The sequence below is a fragment of the Salvelinus sp. IW2-2015 genome, linkage group LG11 (assembly GCF_002910315.2).
Source record: "Salvelinus sp. IW2-2015 linkage group LG11, ASM291031v2, whole genome shotgun sequence".
Lineage (NCBI taxonomy): Eukaryota > Metazoa > Chordata > Actinopteri > Salmoniformes > Salmonidae > Salvelinus > Salvelinus sp. IW2-2015.
Genome location: NC_036851.1, coordinates 29,027,236 through 29,050,593, shown reverse-complemented (window position 1 = coordinate 29,050,593; position 23,358 = coordinate 29,027,236). Strand labels below are relative to the sequence as shown.

The following is a 23,358-nucleotide window of genomic DNA, read 5'->3' as shown; positions in this document are numbered from 1 at the left end:
CTAGGCTAGTTCAGGACAGAAATGTTCATTTTTATGCCCTAATATCAGGATCTGGCGGCAAACATTTTGATTAAACAATTCATATACTGAAACTAATACATCAGATGACAAATAATTAAGTAGAGCGAATCGATATACAATCCCGAAATCAGCTGTAACTGCCAAAAGTAAAACAAAGCTTAAAATTATGTTTGAGTGAACCTGAATCCAGAAAATGAATGACTCCTCCTCCTCACCACTGTCGCAAAGGGATTTAAGATGAAATTGTCAAACCTGTTACCGTCAACCCTTCTACTTTAATGTGCACTTCATTGGCATTTACTGTATATACTGTATATATATTTTTACTCTTGGAATGGGAAAATATGTTTTTTCTTTACATGTGCTCTTTMTGACAGAATGTTTAAATAAAAAAAACATTTTTAAAAAGCAAAACAAATGATATACCCAAAAGGCCCTCTATTGATAGAATGACCCAGCTGTTATGCTTTTTGCTATGGTAGGCTCTGCTGTACACACTCCACATACAAGCTTGTGTACAGTATACACATAATGTTGGAGAGCATTACTTTAGTAATGCATTACTAAATCCATTGACCAATCTTCAATAAATACCGTAAAACTTATATTTATAGCATTTATCTGCTTAAATCATTGAACACAACCAGCGCTTATGGAGACAGGCTTATCTTTGAGGTAGGTGTCTATTTCCTTAAAGTGATACATCAAGATTTTGGCAATGAGGATAGTATTTTTATGTCTCTTCATCTAGTATGAAGGATGTTAGAGGTAGTTTCGCACACTAACGCTAACTAGCGTTAGCGCAATGACTGGAACTAGCATGCTCGGTGTTACCATAGACTTCCAGTCATTGCATTAACACTAGTTATCAACTTTCTTCAAACTGCACGCAGAGACATAAACTTCATTGCCAAAATCCCGAAATATCCCTTTAATGCACACAGCATTTTGCTCTATAAAATGTTGAAAAGACTACCACACTGTTGTGACCGGTATGACCAGTATAAACATAATATTAACAAATCCATGCAAAGACTTGCAAAGACTAGGCTGCCTGTCATACACCCCCCAATTTCACGCTTCACCACCATGGAGAGCATTATTTGATGTTGTGTTGTCTTTTTGGTGGCGCCATTGCTAGGAAAATGTTTTTATGCACATGACCGTGGGAATATCAGAGCGGTGTCCATGGTAACCTCGTGAACAATTGATTTAGACCCCGTGACTATTTGAAACAGACATTTACTTGCTGAAATGTAATAAAAGGGAGAGGCGGCTATTTGAGACTGCGTTTAATTGAAGTTTTATGGTAGGTATGGTAATGTGGAAATGAAATGATCATAACACAATGAGGTTTGCTCTATGCTAATTGTCATTAAGTAGCCAATGTCAAGTGTTTTTTCAGTATAAATCCATCCCACCAATTTAAACCCATAATTTTGCCGGGATATGATCTCCTCTGAGCCTTTGTTCTCCTCTGGAACAGATTTCTCAGTCACATGAGAAGAGATCTGCTTCTTTTATCAGAGTTTAAGACAAGCAATCAAAGGGATTTGTTATCTGTTTAGAAAAGATTCAATGAGCCAAACTCACGTCCCCTGACTTACGACTTTAAGGACACAGGAAATACACAAGTAGAAATAACAACCAAGGGATCGGTTTCATGTGTCTTCAACCTCAGTTTGTAAAGTACTGTAGATATACACTGTATGTTAGGCAGTGTGTTGAGGTTGTGTTGTTCATTTTTGGAAAAGTAGTGATGTACTGTAAAACTCAAAAACAGCAAAAACATGTGACTTTGTTTACAAAATCAAAGGCATAGGATGTCTGCTTATTATCTACACCAGAATATCAAAGTCTATGTGATTTGATAACTCACCCTGTAGTCGCTGGCCGTGACATAGAAGATGGGCTGGAAGGCCAGCCAGATGATACAGGTGGTGTACATGGTGAACCCAATGAACTTGGCCTCGTTGAAGTTCTCGGGGCACTTCCTGGTCTTAAAGGCGTAGACAGTGCAGAGGATGATGAGGATGCAGTTGTAGCTGAGGGACATGAGCATACTGGAGTCCTTGCTATTGCACTTGAGGGTGACTATGTCCCTCCTCTCGGGGTTCACTTCCTTCCTGACCCCCGGGGCCTCCACCAGGAGCCAGACCACCACCACCACCAGCTGGCAGGAGATCAGACCCCCGCAGATGGCCACCTGCGAGGCAGGGCTGATGAACCTCGGCCGCTGGGCTCCGTCCTTCACCCCGCTGAAGATGCGTGCGATGCGGTTGGTCTTGGTGAGAAGCGCAGAGTAGCACACAGCGAAGGAGGTGCCCAGGCCTAGTCGACGTAGGGTACACACAGCCATGGAGGGCTTGGAGATATAGATGAAGGTCATGCTGTAGCACATCAGAACACCCAGCAGGAGGATGTAGGACAGCTCCCGCCCGCTGGCCTTCACCACAGGGGTGTCGTTGTGCTTGAGGAAGAGGCCGATGATGAAGAGTGTACACATCATGCCCAGGCAGGAGATGGTAACAGGGCCTATAGCCCAGGCGTCCTCCCAGCGGATGTACTCCTCTGGTAGGTTGTAGCAGCCTGTCAGGTTGGCCAGGGGCCATTCGCTAAACTTGCAGTCGGCGCAGGTGAACTCATCCTTCAAGTACTGGTAAGGCTGGCAGGGGATGCAGATCCAGCAGCACACATCTCCAGGCTGCATGCTCTTCACCTCGTTCTTCCTGCAGGGGTCACTGCATTGGGAGGTGGGTGCGGCATGGCCTTCCCAGGAGATCTGGCTGGTGTTAAGGGTCAGATTCTGGGCCCAGTAGCCCACCTTACGGTAGACGTAGCGTCCGTCTTCTTTGTGGTAGTGAAAAATGTTGTAGCGGCCTAAGCTGTCTCCAAAGATATCGAACCTCACCATGTTCTCTGTGTCTGCTGGACGGAATGGAGCTGCAGGGTGAGAAAGAGAAGACCATGGTCATGTTATGATGGTTGAAAGTGAAATAAACAAATTCATGTCTATCCTTGACAATACAATATATCATTAACCCTCTGAACTCTGACTCACTCAGATTCGTATTTTGAATTGTGTACAATGTGTACAATGAATCCAGGGTCTTGGAGTCAACATGTTTTGATTGAATGAGCTTGTATCTGCTTCATCACTTCACCTCTCTGTATTCCCCTCTGACATTCCATTCCTTTCACATGGGATTAAACAGTAGCTGATGCATCGGGGACACAGGTGCAAACCCAACATTTACATAATTGAAGCCAGAAGGTTGAGTCTGTTTTCTTTGACACAGGCTTATTGCACTCAAATGAGAACCTCAGAGAGATGTTTAAAAGTTTTTTTTTTTTTTACTATTCAGGTGCCAAGAACTATGGGTTTAGAGCAGATTCATTCAACACCATGGAATAGACCGTTACTATACAATCACTTGGTACCATGTCAAAAAGATTGAACATTTATCTTAACATCAATCCATTCTTAATGTCTAACTATGGAATAATACATTCTTAATGTCTAACTATGGAATAATACATTCTTAATGTCTAACTATGGAATAATACATTCTTATGTCTACTATGGAATAATACATTCTTAATGTCTAACTATGGAATAATACATTCTTAATGTCTAATCTTATGGAATAATACATTCTTAATGTCTAACTATGGAATAATACATTCTTAATGTCTAACTATGGAATAATACATTCTTAATGTCTAACTATGGAATAATACATTCTTATGTCTAACTTATGGAATAATACATTCTTAATGTCTAACAATGGAATAATACATTCTTATGTCTAACTATGGAATAATACATTCTTATGTCTAACTATGGAATAATACATTCTTAATGTCTAACTATGGAATAATACATTCTTAATGTCTAACAATGGAATAATACATTCTTAATGTCTAACTATGGAATAATACATTCTTAATGTCTAACTATGGAATAATACATTCTAATGTCTAACTAATGGAATAATACATTCTTAATGTCTAACTATGGAATAATACATTCTTAATGTCTAACTATGGAATAATACATTCTTAATGTCTAACTATGGTATAATACATTCTTAATGTCTAACTATGGAATAATACATTCTTAATGTCTAACTATGGAATAATACATTCTTAATGTCTAACTATGGTATAACAATTTGCTAGACATGGATAGAAATACCAATGCATTCATAGCTAGAAAGTAAACAGAGCAAAATGACAGAATTGCACCTGGACCGTTGAGATGTTTAGAGATTTTTAGAACCATTCTCAGCTGAATAGCCCCATTATTCTCCATAGAGAATCATCTAGTCTCTTTTGAACTAGAGGAAATGGGGCTTTGTAATGGATGAAGGATAATTTGTGACCCTGCTGTACTGCCATTTCCCCAAAGATTTCCATACACTTCAGGCGATTCTAGTCTTGTAATCCAATCTGATGTCTTCTGACAGCAAGCTCCCCTGGCGATCCATCTACAATCCATGGACGGCTGACATGGACTTTGACCCCCCCCCCCATCACTCATGCATGGAAATATTCCCACCTTGTACTGCATCCCTACCTTAAGACTTGGAGACACAACTACTCAGTCAACGGTTTAGTAGTTAGAGCATTCGGCTTGGTGGGGTTGTTGTTATCTGTGTTGTACAGATGTGTTGCTGCTATAGGGGTTTACATAAATKATCTGTTACACTGACTATCTCTGGTCACCACCTGACTGAAAGTGTCGTTCCCTGATGAGGGTGTTTATGTGATTCCTATATGTAATATTCAGGCTGTAGGCCAAGTCACTCTCCACACACTCCAGGCAGATGAGATGCATGACAAAATGAGCCTCAGCGTGTGAGGATGGAAATTGATGTTTCCTCTTTGCAAATTGAATCTTTACAAGCTCTTATCTTCAGCAGCAATATAAAAACAACTATAATTAGTCCTGGACTGTTCCCACGTACTGTAGGATGGTAGGAATTGATACAATGGATCTAAATGTATGTAATCAAATTTGTAAGCAAGTAGGGCACTCATGGGTAGATTATGATTGCAGTATATCACGCAGTGTAGTTCATTTTCAACATTATGTTTCGAGAGGCTAATAAGAGACAAACATATATAGATGAAAGAGACTTTAGTCATCAACCAAAAATCAAATACAAAGAAATACAGTTGAATATGGTCTATTTGTTCTCTGGCAATAATCTCATGGAAAATCACTTCTTAGGATATAGCCATTTCTGAGGATATAGAAAATCAAATTTCTCTGTATACATCTAACAGGGTTTCTGCCACTGCAGAAATATGTATTCAATGTTTATGTATTCCTACTGGTTGTTTGAATTTACATATCAACAAGGTGTTATGCCACTGGTCATGCTTGCAGATAGGGGAAAATTACGGACGTCAATTCTTCCCAGTCCAATAATCCTATCCAAGTGGTAGGTCACGTTCTGAAATAGTGCATTATATTTACAACGTGTCAGAGGTCACTTTGTACATTTCCTATACAGTACCAGTCAAAAGTTTGGACATACCTACTCATTCAAGGGTTTTTCTTTATTTTTACTATTTTCTTCATTGTAGAATAATAGTGAAGACATCACAACTATGAAATAACACATATGGAATCATTTAGTTACCAAAAAAGTGTTAAACAAATCAAAATATATTTATATTTGAGATTCTTCAATGTAGCCACCCTTTGCATTCCAGGTAAAGCTGGTTGAGAGAATGTCAAGAGTGTGCAAATCTGTCATCAAGGCAAAGGGTATTTCATTTGTTTAACACTCATGAGAGAAATTAGTAAGCTAGCTAGCTAAATTGCCATAAATGTTTAATGCTTTTTGACCTGTCCCCAAATTAATATAATTTGTTCTGTTATAGTTTGTTTTGATATTTCAACCTGTGTGTCCTGATCGTGTCTGGTGTGGAGGTACAAAATCAACATGCGTGCGATGGCGCATGCAGGCGCACTCGCGCGTCCGGTTTGGTCAACAAGTTAACGATCACATCTGTTACATAATGTATAGTCATGTAGCCATACTCATCAATCTTCAAACTCACCGTCAAACTTGGTCTTCAGGATATACTCCCTGTAGAACCTCTTGCCATTGCCTGGCTTCAGAGCATCACAGATCTTGGTGGTGGAGTTGGGGCACAGCGACTGCCTCATGTTGTGCAGGGCATGGGCCATGGCATAGACAGCGTTCACCACAAACATGATCTTGGACTCCTGCTCAAACAGGCCGTCCCGCAGAGAGTGCTTCCCACAGCCCAGGTCATGGAGGCTACATTGGAATCTATTCTCCCAGAACTCCCTGAACCAGGGGTTACGTGTATTGTTGTAGGGATTCAGGCCAGTGAAGTACTCAGCAAACTGGGGGATGGGGTAGGAGGCCAGCTCGATGGTGAAGGCCCCGTCCGCCACAGCCTCGCTGCCCCTCACCACAATCTCCTGCGCCCCCCAGCCATCGCTGGCCACCCAGGTGAAGGACGCGTTCAATCGGTTGGCAGCCACCAGCAGCTCCCGGGCGTCCTCGCTGCGTGTGAAGAGAATGACCACCTTGGCATTGGACTTCTGCCGCAGCGAATGGATCACCTGGTCATAGCTGTAGCGGTTCATCGACCGGCTGACCTTGGCTGAGGTGGCGATACAGATCTGGCGGGCGCGGGCCTCCTGCTGGAAGGCGTCGATGCCCGTCTCGCCGTAGTCGCCCTCCGATGCCACGGTTGACACATAGGTCCAGTTGAAGAAGCGCAGGATCTCTGCCATGGCCTTGGCCTGATAGAAGTCAGGGGGTACCGTGCGGGCAAAGTAGTCATAGCGGCTCTTGTCGCTGAGCTTGGCGCTGGTGGAGGCGTAGCTGATCTGAGGGATCTGGAAGAGACGAAGGAGGTTGGCCACCTGGAGAGAAAGAGAGAGAGGTACTATGAGAGCATGATCAAGATTTCAACAATACTGTAGGGGCTTTATTCGATCCGTATTGCGGAAGTTCAGCGTTACTGCTTGATTTAAATTTAAAAGCAATGGTCCCGGGTTAGCGAAGACTGCATTCAAGGTGACCACTGCATATTTCGTCTCAATCGGAAATGACCTTTACATTTCATGCAATCTGTAACGCTTCAGAGATCCAGATGGAATAGTGCCAAGTCTTTACAGTACCTAGACATTATACCCTAGTAATAGTACTGGTAAAGTATAGTACTTATAACTGTTATACATGTAAAACAATTCACTGAATGAATTATTGGGAGTTCTGATATTTTATTAAATCAAAACATATATTGCTTGTGGGTCATTTCTTTATAACTCAAGTGGTGAAAGGAGCCACGTCAGATACAGAATATAGTAATCTCACTAACAGTTTGGCCTAAAGGGACAATCAGTCTCACTCCAATCTGCAGCCTCTCATCGCCCTCTGAGGTCCCAGCAGTGTGTTTCACAACTCTCCTTTCCGCTGATTGTCTGACAACATCCTGGGCTTGCCACGGGCTCCAGGGATGCCCACATAGACTACAACCCAGATCTGTCATATCTGATCTACCACACTGTCGACAACGTCCACCAATAAAACCATGCAATATCTGATGATTCATTGGCTTGCGAGGAAAACATTTTAAGGCTAATTTCCCCCAAATTCGACATATTTTGCCATGGGGCATAGAGAAAATGTTGCAGTTTCAAAGTAAGTTTGCTGCAATTCTAACCAATTTGCCACAGGGGTGGAGAATATATTTTTTAAACTAATTTCATACAATCCTACACATTTTGCCATAGGGGGGATAGAAATGTTTGCAGTTTTTAAAATGATGTGTGAGTGAGAGTGACTAACAGAATGAATATGGACCTCCTAGTCAGTAATTCGACCATGATTACTACAAGTTTAGATAGCTGGCTAGACTAATTTACCCATCTAAAATGTTTTGGCTGACATGGGCTAATTGAGTTTCTAACCAGGTTTCTATGAAACAAAAATGTTGCGTAAAGTAGATCAGACGGTTGAATAACAGATGAGCCAAAGGCAGCGATTGCCTCACTGAGATATTTATTAAAACTAATGAGATAATATTATACATTACATTGTCGACCCACCAGGTTTTCTGATAAAACATTTTAACAAAAAATTACGACATAAGACTGTAAAAACACCAGTAAATCAGCTCCAAGTGACTTTAAATTGTAAAATCTGTTCCGAAGCATTCCCACAAATAATAGAGATATACAGTGCATTYGGAAAGTATTCAGACCCCTTGACTTCTTCAACATTTTGTTACGTTACTAAAATGGATAAAATAGTTTTTTGTCCTCATCAATCTACACACAATCTCCCATAATGACATCAAAAACAGGTTTTCAGATTTWAAAAAAAAATACACTGGAAATAACACATTTACATAAGTATTCAGACCCTTTACTCAGTACTTTCTTGAAGCACCTTTGGCAGCGATTACAGCCTCGAGTCTTCTTGGGTATTATGCTACAAGCACACCTGTATTTGGGGAGTTTCTCCCATTCTTCTCTGCAGATCCTCAGGTTGGATGTGGACTGTTGCTGCACAGCTGTTTTCAGGTCTCTCTAGAGATGTTTGATCGGTTTCAAGTCCGGGCTCTGGCTGGGCCACTCAAGGACATTCAGACACTTCTCCCRAAGCCACTCCTGCGGTGTCTTGGCTGTGTGCTTAGGGTCGCTGTCCTGTTGGAAGGTGTACATTCGCTCCAGTCTGAGGTCCTGAGCGCTCTGTAGCAGGTTTTCATCAAGGATCTCTCTGTACTTTGCTCCGTTCATCTTTCCCTCAATCCTGACTAGTCTCCCAGTCCATGACGCTGAAAAACATCACCACAGCATGTGCTGCCACCACCATGCTTCACCGTAGGGATGGTGCCAGGTTTCCTCCAGACGTGATGCTTGGCATTCAGGCCAAATAATTCAATCTTGGTTTCATCAGACCAAAGAATCTTGTTTGTCATGGTCTGATAGTCTTTAGGTGTCTTTTGGCAAACTCCAAGTGCGCTGTCATGTGCCTTTTACTGAGGAGTGGCCTTCTGGAAGGTTCTCCCATCTCCACAGAGGAACTCTGGAGCTCTGTCAGAGTGACCATCAGGTTCTTGGTCACCTCCCTGACCAAGGCCCTTTTCCCCCGATTGCTCAGTTTGGCCAGGCGGCCAGCTCTCGGAAAAGTCTTTGTGGTTGCAAACTTCTTACATTTAAGAATGATGGTTCTTGGGGACCTTCAAAGCTGCAGAAATGTTTTGGTATCCTTCCCCAGAGCTGTGCCACGACACAATCCTGTCTCGGAGCTCTACGGTCAATTCCATCGACCTCATGGCTTGGTTTTTGCTCTGACATGCACTGTCAACTGTGGGACCTTATATAGACAGGTGTGTGCCTTTCCAAATCATGTCCAATCAATTGAATTTACCACAGGTGGACTCCAATCAAGTGGTAGAAAATCTCAAGAATGATCAATGATAACAGGATGCACCCGAGCTCAATTTTGACTCTCACAGCAAAATGTCTGAATACGTATGTAAATAAGGTATTTAATTTTTTTTATTCTATAAATTTGACAACATTTCTAAAAACCTGTTTTCATTTTGTCATTATAGTGTATTGTGTGTAGATTGATGAGGAAAAATATGAATTTAATCAATTTTAGAATAAGGCTGAAACAAAATGTGGAAAAAGTCAAGGGGTCTGAATACTTTCTGAAGGGTCCCTTCCTGTTACCATTGATTGATAGTATACAAATGTACCATTTTAGAAAAATTGTATATCTGTTTGGGCTTCTTGTGGTCAATTTGCAGTCTAGAAATGATTTATTATTATGTTCCAGCCCCCTGACCATCCATTCAAGAGAAAATCGGCCCGCGACTGAATCTAGTTGATGATCTATGGCTAGACTCTAGACTCTAAACCTCAGAATGTCATATATGGTGACTTATATTACATAGTATGTCACAGGACATATTGCAACACTTTTACAGTAATATGTAACTAAAATCACCTGTTCTTTGTACAAGAGGTGGCAGTCAAACCATATTCAAAATTGTTATGTTTTATGCATGTTGCCATAGAAACTGTTAAAAGACACAGATGAGAAGTCCTCTGTCTGTGTGCTGAATGGTTAATATTTGAAAAGTATGCTACCCTGGAGGCTTCCTGCCTGGCTCACTAGAGATTCCCTGACTAGGAACTCTAGTTACTATTGCCATGAAACATTCTCCAAAAACCTCTTCTTCCCTAACCCACCTCGACAGGCTTTTAAAACACATGTACAGACAGCTGGCAGCAGCCTGTTCTCTCTCTCCTAGGAGAATGGGAGGACACACTTAAGTGGTAACTAAAAGTACAACTTCTAACTTTCATTTAAAAAAATAACTTCTTAGATTAGCACTACCAACAACCTTAAGTTTGCTCAATTKTCGTACAACACTGATTTTAAATGGGATTTATGCAGCCCTTACATCATTGACAAGGCATATAAATGCAGTCCAGGAATGGCAATAAACAATGCCTTAGCACTTCGACTCACTTGACAGATTTCACTTTTTCAAAAACACTATAATCATAAGAGAGAGAAATAAAATACAATTGGGACAGAATATGCAGAGCCTCGGCTGATGGTGTAGGCATAGGACATGCGTAGCAGACCCATTAAAGTGTCACAAGCTAAGTCCACACATGGACACACTACTGAGCTTACTGTGACTTGGAATGGAAAAACTTAAGATCAGCATCAACAGAAAATGGTGTACATTTATACAAGTATACTCTGCAACTAAATATGCATTTGTCAAAATTATTAGATCATTTCCAATCAAGATTTCGTTTTTCTTTCATCAAGCTTCTGAAGTCTCTTCCCCGTGCATCTTTTCCCTGTTTTTATCAAATCCATACACAGTCCCAGAGGAGGAGATAATGTGTAACCCAAAGGCCATGTCAAGGATTCAGTGGTGTTCTGGGCATTGATTAAAACCATTTATCTGACTTATCATTATCAGACTTCCTCACCACTCATATGTGAATGCTGTCAGGCCCATTTGAGTGATACCTATAACAGATTGTGGCCAGTGCTTTGGGGAATGACATGATTCACCCATCCCTCACATCTCCAGCATTTTGATTAATTTGCTCAGAGGCAACTCTAAACTTTTGGGCAAATGACTGATCTGTCAGTCTAGTAGACATAGACAATTACACTTCAATACAGAATACTCCTATGTATTGGGCAAGAAATATCTTTCACACGGTTTACATGCCTTGAATCACCTCTGTATAACACACATAGGTATTATTGATTAACTTCTAATCCAGTTCTATATTCACTTTGTACTGCAGCCTAGCTGACTTAAACATGTTAGACATGCAGCTCATACTATTCCCGACACGCTGAGTCTCCTCCTCAGTGAGAGAGCTCTGTATTTAATTACGAAAATTAGGAAGCAGGCAGAGAGAGGATTTGCATTGGAAGAGTCTGTGTAACATCCGTTACATCTGCTATAGAGAGGAGTACCTGGAAAGTGGTTCACTCCAGAGCAATGGTAATACACAGCCTGAGTGTGGAAAGAGGGATAGATAGCAGGCTTTTCAAGTCTCATGTATTCTGAACACAGAAAGAAACCCAGCACAGTGGAAGAACAGAGTGCCTAAAGGTAAGAAGACAAAAACACAGCCGAGCACCATGTCCACGGCTCAGTATCAAAACACAGCAACGTGAGTAAAAGTACAGGAGCAGAGAGTGTTGCAAAACTCTTTATTACATTAATACTAGACATCTCTGGAGTGGTCATTTACACTTGGTGCGTTTGGGAAATGTCTCCAGTGCAATATTAGAGGGAAGAGTACATTTAAAAAAAAGCAAATGTATAAAATAAAAAAATAAAAAAACTGAAATACCTTATTTACATAAGTATTCAGACCCTTTGCTATGATAATCAAAATTGAGCTCAGGTGCATCCTGTTTCCATTGATCATCATTGAGATGTTTCTACAACTTGATTCCACCTGTGGTAACATGATTTGGAAAGGCACACACCTGTCTATATAAGGCCCCACAGTTGACAGTGCATTTCAGAGCAAAAACTAAGCCATGAGGTCGAAGGAATTGTCCGTAGAGCTCCGAGACAGGATTGTGTCGAAGCACAGATCTGGGGAATGGTACCAAAACTTTTCTGCAGCTTTGAAGGTCTCCAAGAACACAGTGGCCACCAGCATTCTTAAATGGAAGAAGTATGGAACCAACAAAACTCTTCCTAGAGTTGGCCGCCCTGCCAAACTGAGCAATCAGGGGAGAAGGGCCTTGGTCAGGGAGGTGATCAAGAACCCAATGGTCACTCTGATAGAGCTCCCAAGTTCCTCTGTGCAGATGGGCAAACCTTCCAGAAGGACAACCATCTCTGCAGCACTCCACCAATCAGGCCTTTATGGTGGAGTGGCCAGACAGAAGCCACTCCTCAGTAAAATGTACATGACAACCCGCTTGAAGTTTGCCAAAGGGCACCTAAAGACTCTCAGACCATGAGAAACAAGATTCTCTGGTTTGATGAAACCAAGATTGAACTCTTTGGCTTGAATTCCAAGCGTCACATCTGGAGGAAACATGGCACCATCCCTACAGTGAAGCATGGTGGCAGCATCATGCTGCGGGGATGTTTTTCAGCGTCAGGGACTGGGAGACTAGTCTTAGCAAAGTACAGAGAGATCCTTGAACCTGCTCTAGAGCGCTCAGGACCTCAGACTGGGGCAAAGGTTCACCTTCCAACAGGACAACGACTGTAAGCACTCAGCCAAGACAATGCAGGAGTGGCTTCGGGACAAGTCTCTGAATGTCCTTGAGTGGCCCAGCCAGAGCCTGGACTTGAACCCGATCGAACATCTCTAAAGAGACCTGAAAATAGCTGTGCAGCAACGCTCCCCATCCAAACTGACAGAGCTTGAGAGGATCTGCAGAGAAGAATGGGAGAAACTCCCCAAATACAGGTGTGCCAAGCGTGTAGCGTCATACCCAAGAAGGCAATAATCGCTGTAAACGCTGCCAAAGGTGATTCAACAAAGTACCGAGTAAAGTGTCTGAATACTTAAATTAGCACTTTTTTTTTTGTTTGCTTTGTCATTATGGGGTACTGTGTGTAGGAAAAAAACTATTTAATACATTTGAGAATAAGGCTGTAACTTAACAATATGTAGAAAAAGTCAAGGGGTCTGAATACTTTCCGAAGGCATTGTATTTGATGACACCGTGTGAAGTATCTTATCTATTCCTTTTGATCAATTCCATTGATTAATACTGCATGAAAATCATTTTCAAACTGCATTTGTACAAGATGAGCAAAAATGATCAACAGCAGCAGCCAGTGTTTTTACAGGCTCATAAATATTCCTGTAGGAAGCAGCAGCCTGTGTTGACGGTGTTACTATCACCAGACAATCTCCCCCGTGTGATTCATGGCCTATGTGCACCTCATTGGTCTGGATATTTGCTAGACATGTGCTGGTTCTGTTAAAGAATAAAGGACATCCAGCGGCTGAGTGAACAGAGAGAGGGAAGAGATAAGGGAGATTGTGAGATAAAGAGGGAGTGGGAAGAGAGAGGGAGGGAGAGAGAGGAAGGGAAAGAGAGGCCAGAGAGAGAAGAGGAGGGAGAGAGAGAGAGAGAGAGAGAGAGACTGTCCAAGCTCACACTGGCACAACCTCATGGAGATGTGGCGTACCAGAGTTTCACAACCAAATCAAGGCCCGTCTGGACCGCACTAAATCTGAACCAAACATAGACGTCTATGATTGGTTCAGATTTGGTCTGGACCAGACCAAAAACCAATGTCCGTGGATGTGGAAATCAAGGCCAGTCCGGACTGCACCAAAAATAAACGTTCAAAAGGCTTCAGTCTGTGCTTACTGTGGTGCCTACAGTGAATGCCCATCTATGTAGCAAGCCTAATGTTTGTAAAATACACTGTTTGTAAAACACAAAAAAAGAGAATAAAAAGAGACTTCTAAAAGACGTTGTCTCGTGCTTACTGGGGTGTAGCCTAACATGTCAGCCCACAATGGAATTCTATGAATGCCCATCCATGTGGTAGGCCCACCACTTGTAAAACAGGCTGTTGCATTGGCTTTATTAGTCCTGATTCCTGTGACTAATCATTTTGGCTATTTAAGCACTGAAAAGCAGCTATCCAACTTCATCAGGAGTTATCGCGAGCCTATTTACAATGTGTTTACATAGCAGGAAATGCTCAGCTTGTCAAAAACTGACGCATACAAACTTGAAAAAAGTGATCATGACAATGGGGTGAAACTCCTGGACAACAGTTGAGATTGTCCATTCCATATTGTCCATTTTTCTTTGACCTGTCCTCTTTTTAGGATATGACGTTTGTTATCATGGCAGTGCATTTTTTATTTGATTAGGTGCCCTTTAGGTTAGGCTATTTGATCTGAGAAACCTGCATTATGTAAAAAGTCTCCTTCTGATTACATTGTCATACATTTTGTCTCCATTCTGTAGGCTACAGAAAAAGCCACATACGCTTTCTACCATATCCTATATCTGCTACATGACTTATGTTAGATTTTTTTTTTTTACAAAACGTTGGTGGAGCGCTGCAGAGACGCATCTGTCCAACAGAGAGGTGCGCCGTGAATGGACAAGCAAAAATATTATGCGCCCCTGCCTTTGACAAAGTGGGCACTGCTTATCACATGGTGGCATCAGCAATCACCTAAAAAGCCCATATGCCACTGGTTGAGAGAAATTGTCATTATTTTGGGGGAAATTATGTGAGGTTTAATGTGTTATTGTTGGAGGTGCATCTTGGTCAGTTTACCTCAGAAAATGACACCCTCGTCAATCTGACACCATAGGCAGCCGCCTAATGCTGCCTAATGAGATAACAAGGTTGACGAAATCAGGGCAAGCGTTGCTTTCTAGAGAGACATCAGGGATTGTAACATACTCTGTTTCACGGAAACATGGCTCTCTTGGGATATGCTGTCGGAGTCGGTACAGCCACCTGCATTCTTTGTCGCGTCGACAGGAATAAACATCTCTCCGGGAAGAAGAAGGGCGGGGGTGTATGTTTCATGATTAACAACTCATGGTGTAATTGTAACAGCATACAGGAACTCCAAGTCCTTTTGTTCACCTGACCTAGAATTCCTCACAATCAAATTCCGACCGTATTATCTCCCAAGAAAATTCTCTTTGGTTATTGTCACAGCCGTGTATATCCCCCCTCAAGCAGATACCACAACGGCCCTCAAGGAACTTCGGTGAGTGAGTTTATAAGGAAGTGTATAGGAGATGTTGTACCCACTGTGACTATTAAAATCTACCCTAACTATAAACCGTGGATAGATGGCGGCATTCGCACAAAACTGAAAGCGCGAACAACTGCATTTAACCATGGAAAGGTGACTGGGAATATGGCCGAATACAAACAGTGTAGTTATTCCATCCGCAAGGCAATCAAACAAGCAAAAGGTTAGTATAGTGACAAAGTGGAGTCGCAATTAAACAGCTCAGACACGAGACATATGTGGCAGGGTCTACAGACAATCACGGACTAAAAAAGGAAAACAAGCCACGTCACGGATACTGACGTCTTGCTTCCAGACAAACTAAACACCTTCTTTGCCCACTTTTTAGGATAATACAGTGCCACCGACGCAGCMCGCTACCAAGGACTGTGGGCTCTCCTTCTCCATGCCTGACGTGAGTAAGACATTTAAACGTGTTAACCATCGCAAGACTACCGGGCCAGACGGCATCCCCAGCCACGTCCTCAGAGCATGCGCAGACCAGCTGGCTGGAGTGTTTACGGATATATTCAATCTCTCCCTATCCCAGTCTGCTATCCCCACATGCTTCAAGATGGCCACCATTGTTCCAGTACCCAATAATGTAAAGGTAACTGAACTAAATGACTATCCCCCATAGCACTCACTTCTGTCATCATGAAGTGCTTTGAGAGACTTGTTAAGGATCATATCACCTTCACCTTACCTCACCCTGGACTCACTTCAATTTGCTTCCCGCCCCAATAGGTCTACAAACGATGAAATTGCCATCACACTGCACACTGCCCTATCCCATCTGGACAAGAGGAATACCTACAGTGGGGCAAAAAAGTATTTAGTCAGCCACCAATTGTGCAAGTTCTCCCACTTAAAAAGATGAGAGAGGCCTGTAATTTTCATCATAGGTACACTTCAACTATGACAGACAAAATGAGAAAAAAAATCCAGAAAATCACATTGTAGGATTTTTAATGAATTTATTTGCAAATTATGGTGGAAAATAAGTATTTGGTAAATCACAAAAGTTTATCTCAATACTTTGTTATATTCCCTTTGTTGGCAATGACAGAGGTCAAACATTTTCTGTAAGTCTTCACAAGGTTTTCACACACTGTTGCTGGTATGCGGAGACCTCACCTGGCTTAACAACCACTCTCATCGTCACACAATGCCTAGGTTTACCTCCACTGTACTCACATCCTACCATACCTTGTCTGTACATTATGCCCTGAAACTATTCTACCACGCCCAGAAACCAGCTCCTTTTATTCTCTGTTCCCAATGCACTAGACGACCAGTTCCTATAGCCTTCAGCCGTACCCTTATCCTACTCCTCCTCTGTTCCTCTGGTGATGTAGAGGTTACCCAGGCCCTATAGCCTCCAGCACCACACCTATTCCCCAGGCACTCTCATTTGATGACTCTGTAACCGAAAAAGCCTTGGCCTCATGCATGTCAACATCAGAAGCCTCCTCCCTAAGTTTGCCTTACTCACGCGCTTTAGCACACTCTGCCAACCCTGATGTCCTTGCCGTGTCCGAATCTTGGCTTAGGAAGGCCACCAAAAATTCTGGGATTTCCATACCCAACTATAACACTTTCCGTCAAGATAGAACTGCCAAAGGGGGAGGAGTTGCAATCTACTGCAGAGATAGCCTGCAAAGTTCTGTCATACTTTCCAGGTCTATGCCCAAACAGTTCGAACTTCTAATTTTAAAAATTAATCTCTCCAGAAATAAGTCTCTCACTGTTGCCGCCTGCTACCGACCCCCCTCAGCTCCCAGCTGTGCCCTGGACACCATCTGTGAATTGATCGCTCCCCATCTAGCTTCAGAGTTTGTTCTGTTAGGTGACCTAAACTGGGTAATGCTTAACACCCCGGCAGTCCTACAATCCAAGCTTGATGCCCTCAATCTCACACAAATCATCAAGGAACCCACCAAGGTACAACCCTAAATCCGTAAACATGGGCACCCTAATAAGCATTATCCTGACCAACCTGCCCTCCAAATACACCTCTGCTGTCTTCAATCAAGATCTCAGCGATCACTGCCTCATTGCCTGTATCCGCCACGGTCCGCGGTCAAATGACCACCCCTCATCACTGTCAAACGCTCCCTAAAACACTTCTGCGAGCAGGCCTTTCTAATCGACCTGGCCCGGGTACCCTGGAAGGATATTGACCTCATCCCGTCAGTTGAGGATGCCTGGTCATTCTTTAAATGTTACTTCCTCACAATATTAGAACAAGCATGCTCCGTTCAAAAAATGCAGAACCAAGAACAGATATAGCCCTTGGTTCACTCCAGACCTGACTGCCCTCGACCAGCACAAAAACATCCTGTGGCGAACTGCAATAGCATCGAAGAGCCCCCGCGATATGCAACTGTTCAGGGAAGTCAGGAACCAATACACGCAGTCAGTCAGGAAAGCAAAGGCCAGCTTTTTCAAGCAGAAATTTGCATCCTGTAGCTCTAACTCCAAAAAGTTCTGGGATACTGTAAAGTCCATGGAGAACAAGAGCACCTCCTCCCAGCTGCCCACTGCACTGAGGCTAGGTAACACGGTCACCACCGATAAATCCGTGATAATCGAAGACTTCAACAAGCATTTCTCAATGGCTGGCCATGCCTTCCTCCTGGCGACTCCAACCTTGGCCAACAGCCCCCGCCCCTCCGCTGCTACTCGCCCAAGCCTCCCCAGCTTCTCCTTTACCCAAATCCAGATAGCAGATGTTCTGAAAGAGCTGGAAAACCTGGACCCATCCAAATCAGCTGGGCTTGACAATCTGGACCCCCTATTTCTGAAACTGTCCGCCGCCATTGTCGCACCCCCTATTACCAGCCTGTTCAACCTCTCCTTCGTATCATCTGAGATCCCCAAGGATTGGAAAGCTGCCGCGGTCATCCCCCTCTTCAAAGGGGGAATTACCCTGGACCCAAACTGTTACAGACCTATATCCATCCTGCCCTGCCTATCTAAGGTCTTCGAAAGCCAAGTCAACAAAGATCACTGACCATCTCGAATCCCACCGTACCTTCTCCGCTGTGCAATCCGGTTTCCGAGCCGGTCACGGGTGCACCTCAGCCACGCTCAAGGTACTAAACGATATCATAACCGCCATCGATAAAAGACATTACTGTGCAGCCGTCTTCATCGACCTGGCCAAGGCTTTCGACTCTGTCAATACCAATTCTTATCGGCAGACTCAGTAGCCTCGTTTTTCTAATGACTGCCTTGCCTGGTTCACCAACTACTTTGCAGACAGAGTTCAGTGTGTCAAATCGGAGGGCATGTTGTCCGTCCTCTGGCAGTCTCTATGGGGTACCACAGGGTTCAATTCTCGGGCCGACTCTTTTCTCTGTATACATCAATGATGTTGCTCTTGCTGCGGGCGATTCCCTGATCCACCTCTACGCAGACGACACCATTCTATATACTTCCGGCCCTTCCTTGGACACTGTGCTATCTAACCTCCAAACGAGCTTCAATGCCATACAACACTCCTTCCGTGGCCTCCAACTGCTCTTAAACGCTAGTAAAACCAAATGCATGCTTTTCAACCGTTCGCTGCCTGCACCCGCACGCCCGACTAGCATCACCACCCTGGACGGTTCCGACCTAGAATATGTGGACATCTATAAGTACCTAGGTGTCTGGCTAGACTGCAAACTCTCCTTCCAGACTCATATCAAACATCTCCAATCCAAAATCAAATCAAGAATCGGCTTTCTATTCCGCAACAAAGCCTCCTTCACTCACGCCGCCAAACTTACCCTAGTAAAACTGACTATCCTACCGATCCTCGACTTCGGCGATGTCATCTACAAAATAGCTTCCAATACTCTACTCAGCAAACTGGATGCAGTTTATCACAGTGCCATTCGTGTATCTAAAAGCACCTTATACGACCCACCACTGCGACCTGTATGCCCTAGTCGGCTGGCCCTCGCTACATGTTCGTCGTCAGACCCACTGGCTCCAGGTCATCTACAAGGCTATGCTAGGTAAAGTGCCGCTTATCTCAGTTCACTGGTCACGATGGCTACACCCACCCGCAGCACGCGCTCCAGCAGGTGTATCTCACTGATCATCCCTAAAGCCAAAACCTCATTTGGACGCCTTTCCTTCCAGTTCTCTGCTGCCTGCGACTGGAACGAATTGCAAAAATCTCTGAAGTTGGAGACTTTTATCTCCCTCAACAACTTTAAAAATCTGCTATCCGAGCAGCTAACCGATCGCTGCAGCTGTACATAGTCCATCTGTAAACTACCCACCCAATTTACCTACCTCACCCCCATACTGCTTTTATTTATTTACTTTTCTGCTCTTTTGCACACAGTATCTCTTCTTGCACATGATCATCTGATGATTTATCACTCCAGTGTTAATCTGCTAAATTGTAATTATTCGATTTATTGCTACCTCATGCCTTTTGCACACATTGTATATAGATTCTTTTTTTTTTCTACCATGTTATCGACTTGTTTATTGTTTACTCCATGTGTAACTCTGTGTTGTCTGTTCACACTGCTATGCTTTATCTTGGCCAGGTCGCAGTTGCAAATGAGAACTTGTTCTCAACTAGCCTACCTGGTTAAATAAAGGTGAAAAAAAATAAAAAAAAAAAAAGACTCAATAGCCTTGGTTTCTCAAATGACTGCCTCGCCCGGTTTACCAACTACTTCTCAGATAGAGTTCAGTGTGTCAAATCGGAGGGCCTGTTGTACTGACTTCTGGCAGTCTCTATGGGGGTGCCACAGGGTTCAATTCTCGGGCCGACGTTTTTCTCTGTATATATCAATGAAGTTTGCTCCTTGCTGCTGGTGACTCTCTGATCCACCTCTACGCAGACGACACCATTCTGTATACATCTGGCCCTTCTTTGGACACTGTGTTAACAAACCTCCAAACGAGCTTCGATGCCATACAACACTCCTTCCGATGCTTCAAACTGCTTTTAAATGCTAGTAAAACTAAATGCATGCTCTTCAACCGATTGATGCCCGCACCCGCCCGCCCGACAAGCATCACTACTCTGGACGGTTCTGACTTCTGACAAATACTTATGTGTCTGGTTAGACTGTAAACTCTCCTTCCAGACTCACATTAAGCATCTCCAATCCAAAATCTATTTCGCAACAAAGCCTCCTTCACTCATGCTGCCAAACATACCCTCGTAAAACTGACTGCCCTACCGATCCTCGACTTCGGCGATGTCATTTACAAAATAGCCTCCAGCAGGTATATTTCACTGGTCATCCCCAAAGCCAACACCTCATTTGGCTGCCTTTCCTTCCAGTTTTCTGCTGCCAATGACTGGAACGAATTGCAAAAATCACTGAAACTGGAGACTTATATCTCCCTCTCTAACTTTAAGCAACAGCTGTCAGAGCAGCTTACCGATCACTGTACCTGTCACGCTCTGACCATAGAGAGCCTTTTATTCTCTATGTTGGTTAGGTCGAGGTGTGACTGGGGTGGGTTATCTAGGTTGTTGTATGTCTATGTTGGCCTGGTATGGTTCCCAATCAGAGGCAGCTGTTTATCGTTGTCTCTGATTGGGGATCATATTTAGGCAGCCATTTCCCCACTGTGGGATCTTGTTTGTGGGATCTTGTTTGGAGTTAGTGCATGTTGCACCTCTTATGTTACGGTTCATTGTTTGTTTCTTTTTTTGTTTTGTAAGTTTCATGAAATAAAGATGTGGAACTCAGAGCACGCTGCGCCTTGGTCCGTTTATTCATTAGACGAACGTGACAGTACCTGTACGCAGCCCATCTGTAAATAGCACACCCCACTGCTCATCCCCATATTGTTATTTTAGGCTCTTTTGCACCCCAGTATCTCTACTTACACATCATCATCTGCACATCTATCACTCCAGTGTTAATGCTAAATTGTAATTATTTCGCCTCTATGGCCTATTTATTGCCTTACCTCCCTAATCTTACTACATTTGYACACACTGTGCATATATTTTTCTATTGTGTTATTGACTGTACATTTGTTTATCCCATGTGTAACTCTGTGTTGTTGTTGCACTGCTTTGCTTTATCTTGGCCAGGTCGCAGTTGTAAATGAGAACTTATTCTCAACTGCCCTACCTGGTTAAATTAAGGTGAAATAAAAAATAAAATAAAATAAAAATCTCATATGTATATACTGTATTTTATACCATCTATTGCATCTTGCCTATGCCGCTCTGTCATTGCTCATCAATATATTCAKATTTATATATTCTTATTCCATTCCTTTACTTAGATTTGTGTGAATTAGGTAGTTGTTGTGGAATTGTTCGATTACTTGTTCGATATTTCTGCACTGTCAGAACTAGAAGCACAAGCATTTTGCTACACAGGCAATAACATCTGCTAACCATGTGTTTGTGACCAATAAAATTTGAGCAGGCCAGCCATGCCCGCAAGGTTCGAGCAAGGCCCCTCCCAAACCCCCCAAAAACATTTTTATAGGAAAACAGCTCATTTCCTGCAATTCTACAAATTTGGCCCCCMAAAAAGTTGCGAGGGTGTGTGGTACACCAGTGCATGCACTGCTTCATGAATGCGCGCAGTCACACACACACACACACTCAATACTAAGGAAGGGGAGGTTCAAAGACAATGTCATATGTGTGTTGAAGTATCTCCTTCCCAGGGTATGGCTAGCAGACTATAGCAGGAGATTCCATACTTAGAATCAACACCAGTTCACTTCTCAAGAGTTCAGTTGCTTGGCAACCGCCCTTAAAATGTTCCACCAGGTGGAAATGTGACCCGGTTGGACACTAGAGGAGAGGATCTCTCTCATCAGAGCTGCCCTCTCCTTGCCGAGTGATACGGGGCTCCCATACTGTAATCGGTCACTTAAATATGCTCTGCCAGGGACCCCACAGTCACCACAGCAGACCACACACACTGCTGCTAAGCTGTCATTCGGAAAAGGAAGGAAGGAATTTATGTATAGGCATGCATGTGTCACAGGCTTTGGTTTTTCCATTTATTTTCAAGGTTGGACGTTAGCACGTTAGAACGTTAGTGTGTCACGGCCGTCAAAAGGAGGAGACCAAGGCGCAGCGTGGATGTGTACATTCTTCTTTAATATAATAATGAACACAGAACAAAAATAACAAAACGAACCGTGAAGCTATACAAATGAGTGCTGACATGCAACTACACATAGACAAGAACCCACGAACACAAAAGGGAAAATGGCTACCTAAATATGATCCCCAATCAGAGACAACGATAAACAGCTGCCTCTGATTGGGAACCATATCAGGCCACCATAAACCTACATATCACCTAGACCTACATACGCTAGACTTTTTAAAAATCTAGACAATACAAAACTAGCATACCCACCCTAGTCACACCCTGACCTAACCAAAATAATAAAGAAAACATAGATAACTAAGGTCAGGGCGTGACAACGTGGGGCGCATCGACTCGTTAGTCACTATGTGTTACACCTGTGCTGGCTTGTCCATCTTGTTAGTCGAAAGACGTTTCACCTGTGCTGGCCCAGATTATATTTAAGAATGGATGGTCCAGTGCTCCAGTTGTTTTGAGAGATGTGGAGGGTTAACAGCTTTAGTTGGCTCTCGCTATTTGATTTCTAGAAAAACAATCCTTTATCTGATCTTCCCTGTTTTTGTTTTGCTTCCTGTCTTTAAGTTTGGTGTGGGTTTTTCTTTTGTTTGCTTCTTCTTGGGCAAATTTTGTGGGCGCTCATGGTGGGTGTCTTTTCGGTCCCAGTTGTTGTTGCTAGTCAACTTTCAGCGGACACCACCATGAGTGTCTTTCAGAACCCCTCTTAAAACTCCCACCTGTTTTGTTTTGGTTGTTGTCTGTGACTCTTTCTTAGTTCCCCCATATGTTTGAACGACAATGTTTGGTTTTCTTGCTGGGGAACGTAACACATGCATATCTTAAAAATTGGGTTGGCACTTCATCTTGACAGGTTTGTCTTCTGAAGCCCTTGCAACTCTATCACTATCTCACTCAGCCCTCATCCATCTTCATCAA

At 43.1% G+C, this 23,358-nt stretch overlaps 1 protein-coding gene across 1 annotated transcript in view; it reads right to left on the bottom strand.

Annotated features, from left to right (window-relative positions):
- LOC111970129 (metabotropic glutamate receptor 2-like) overlaps positions 1-23,358 on the bottom strand; it is an 89,207-nt gene that overhangs the window by 19,489 nt on the left and 46,360 nt on the right. The window contains exons 3-4 of the mRNA XM_023996651.2: positions 6,097-6,937; positions 1,901-2,964 (exon numbers count right to left, since the gene is read on the bottom strand). Coding sequence (XP_023852419.1) covers positions 1,901-2,964; positions 6,097-6,937 — 1,905 coding nt within the window. The remainder of the gene's footprint in view (positions 1-1,900; positions 2,965-6,096; positions 6,938-23,358) is intronic.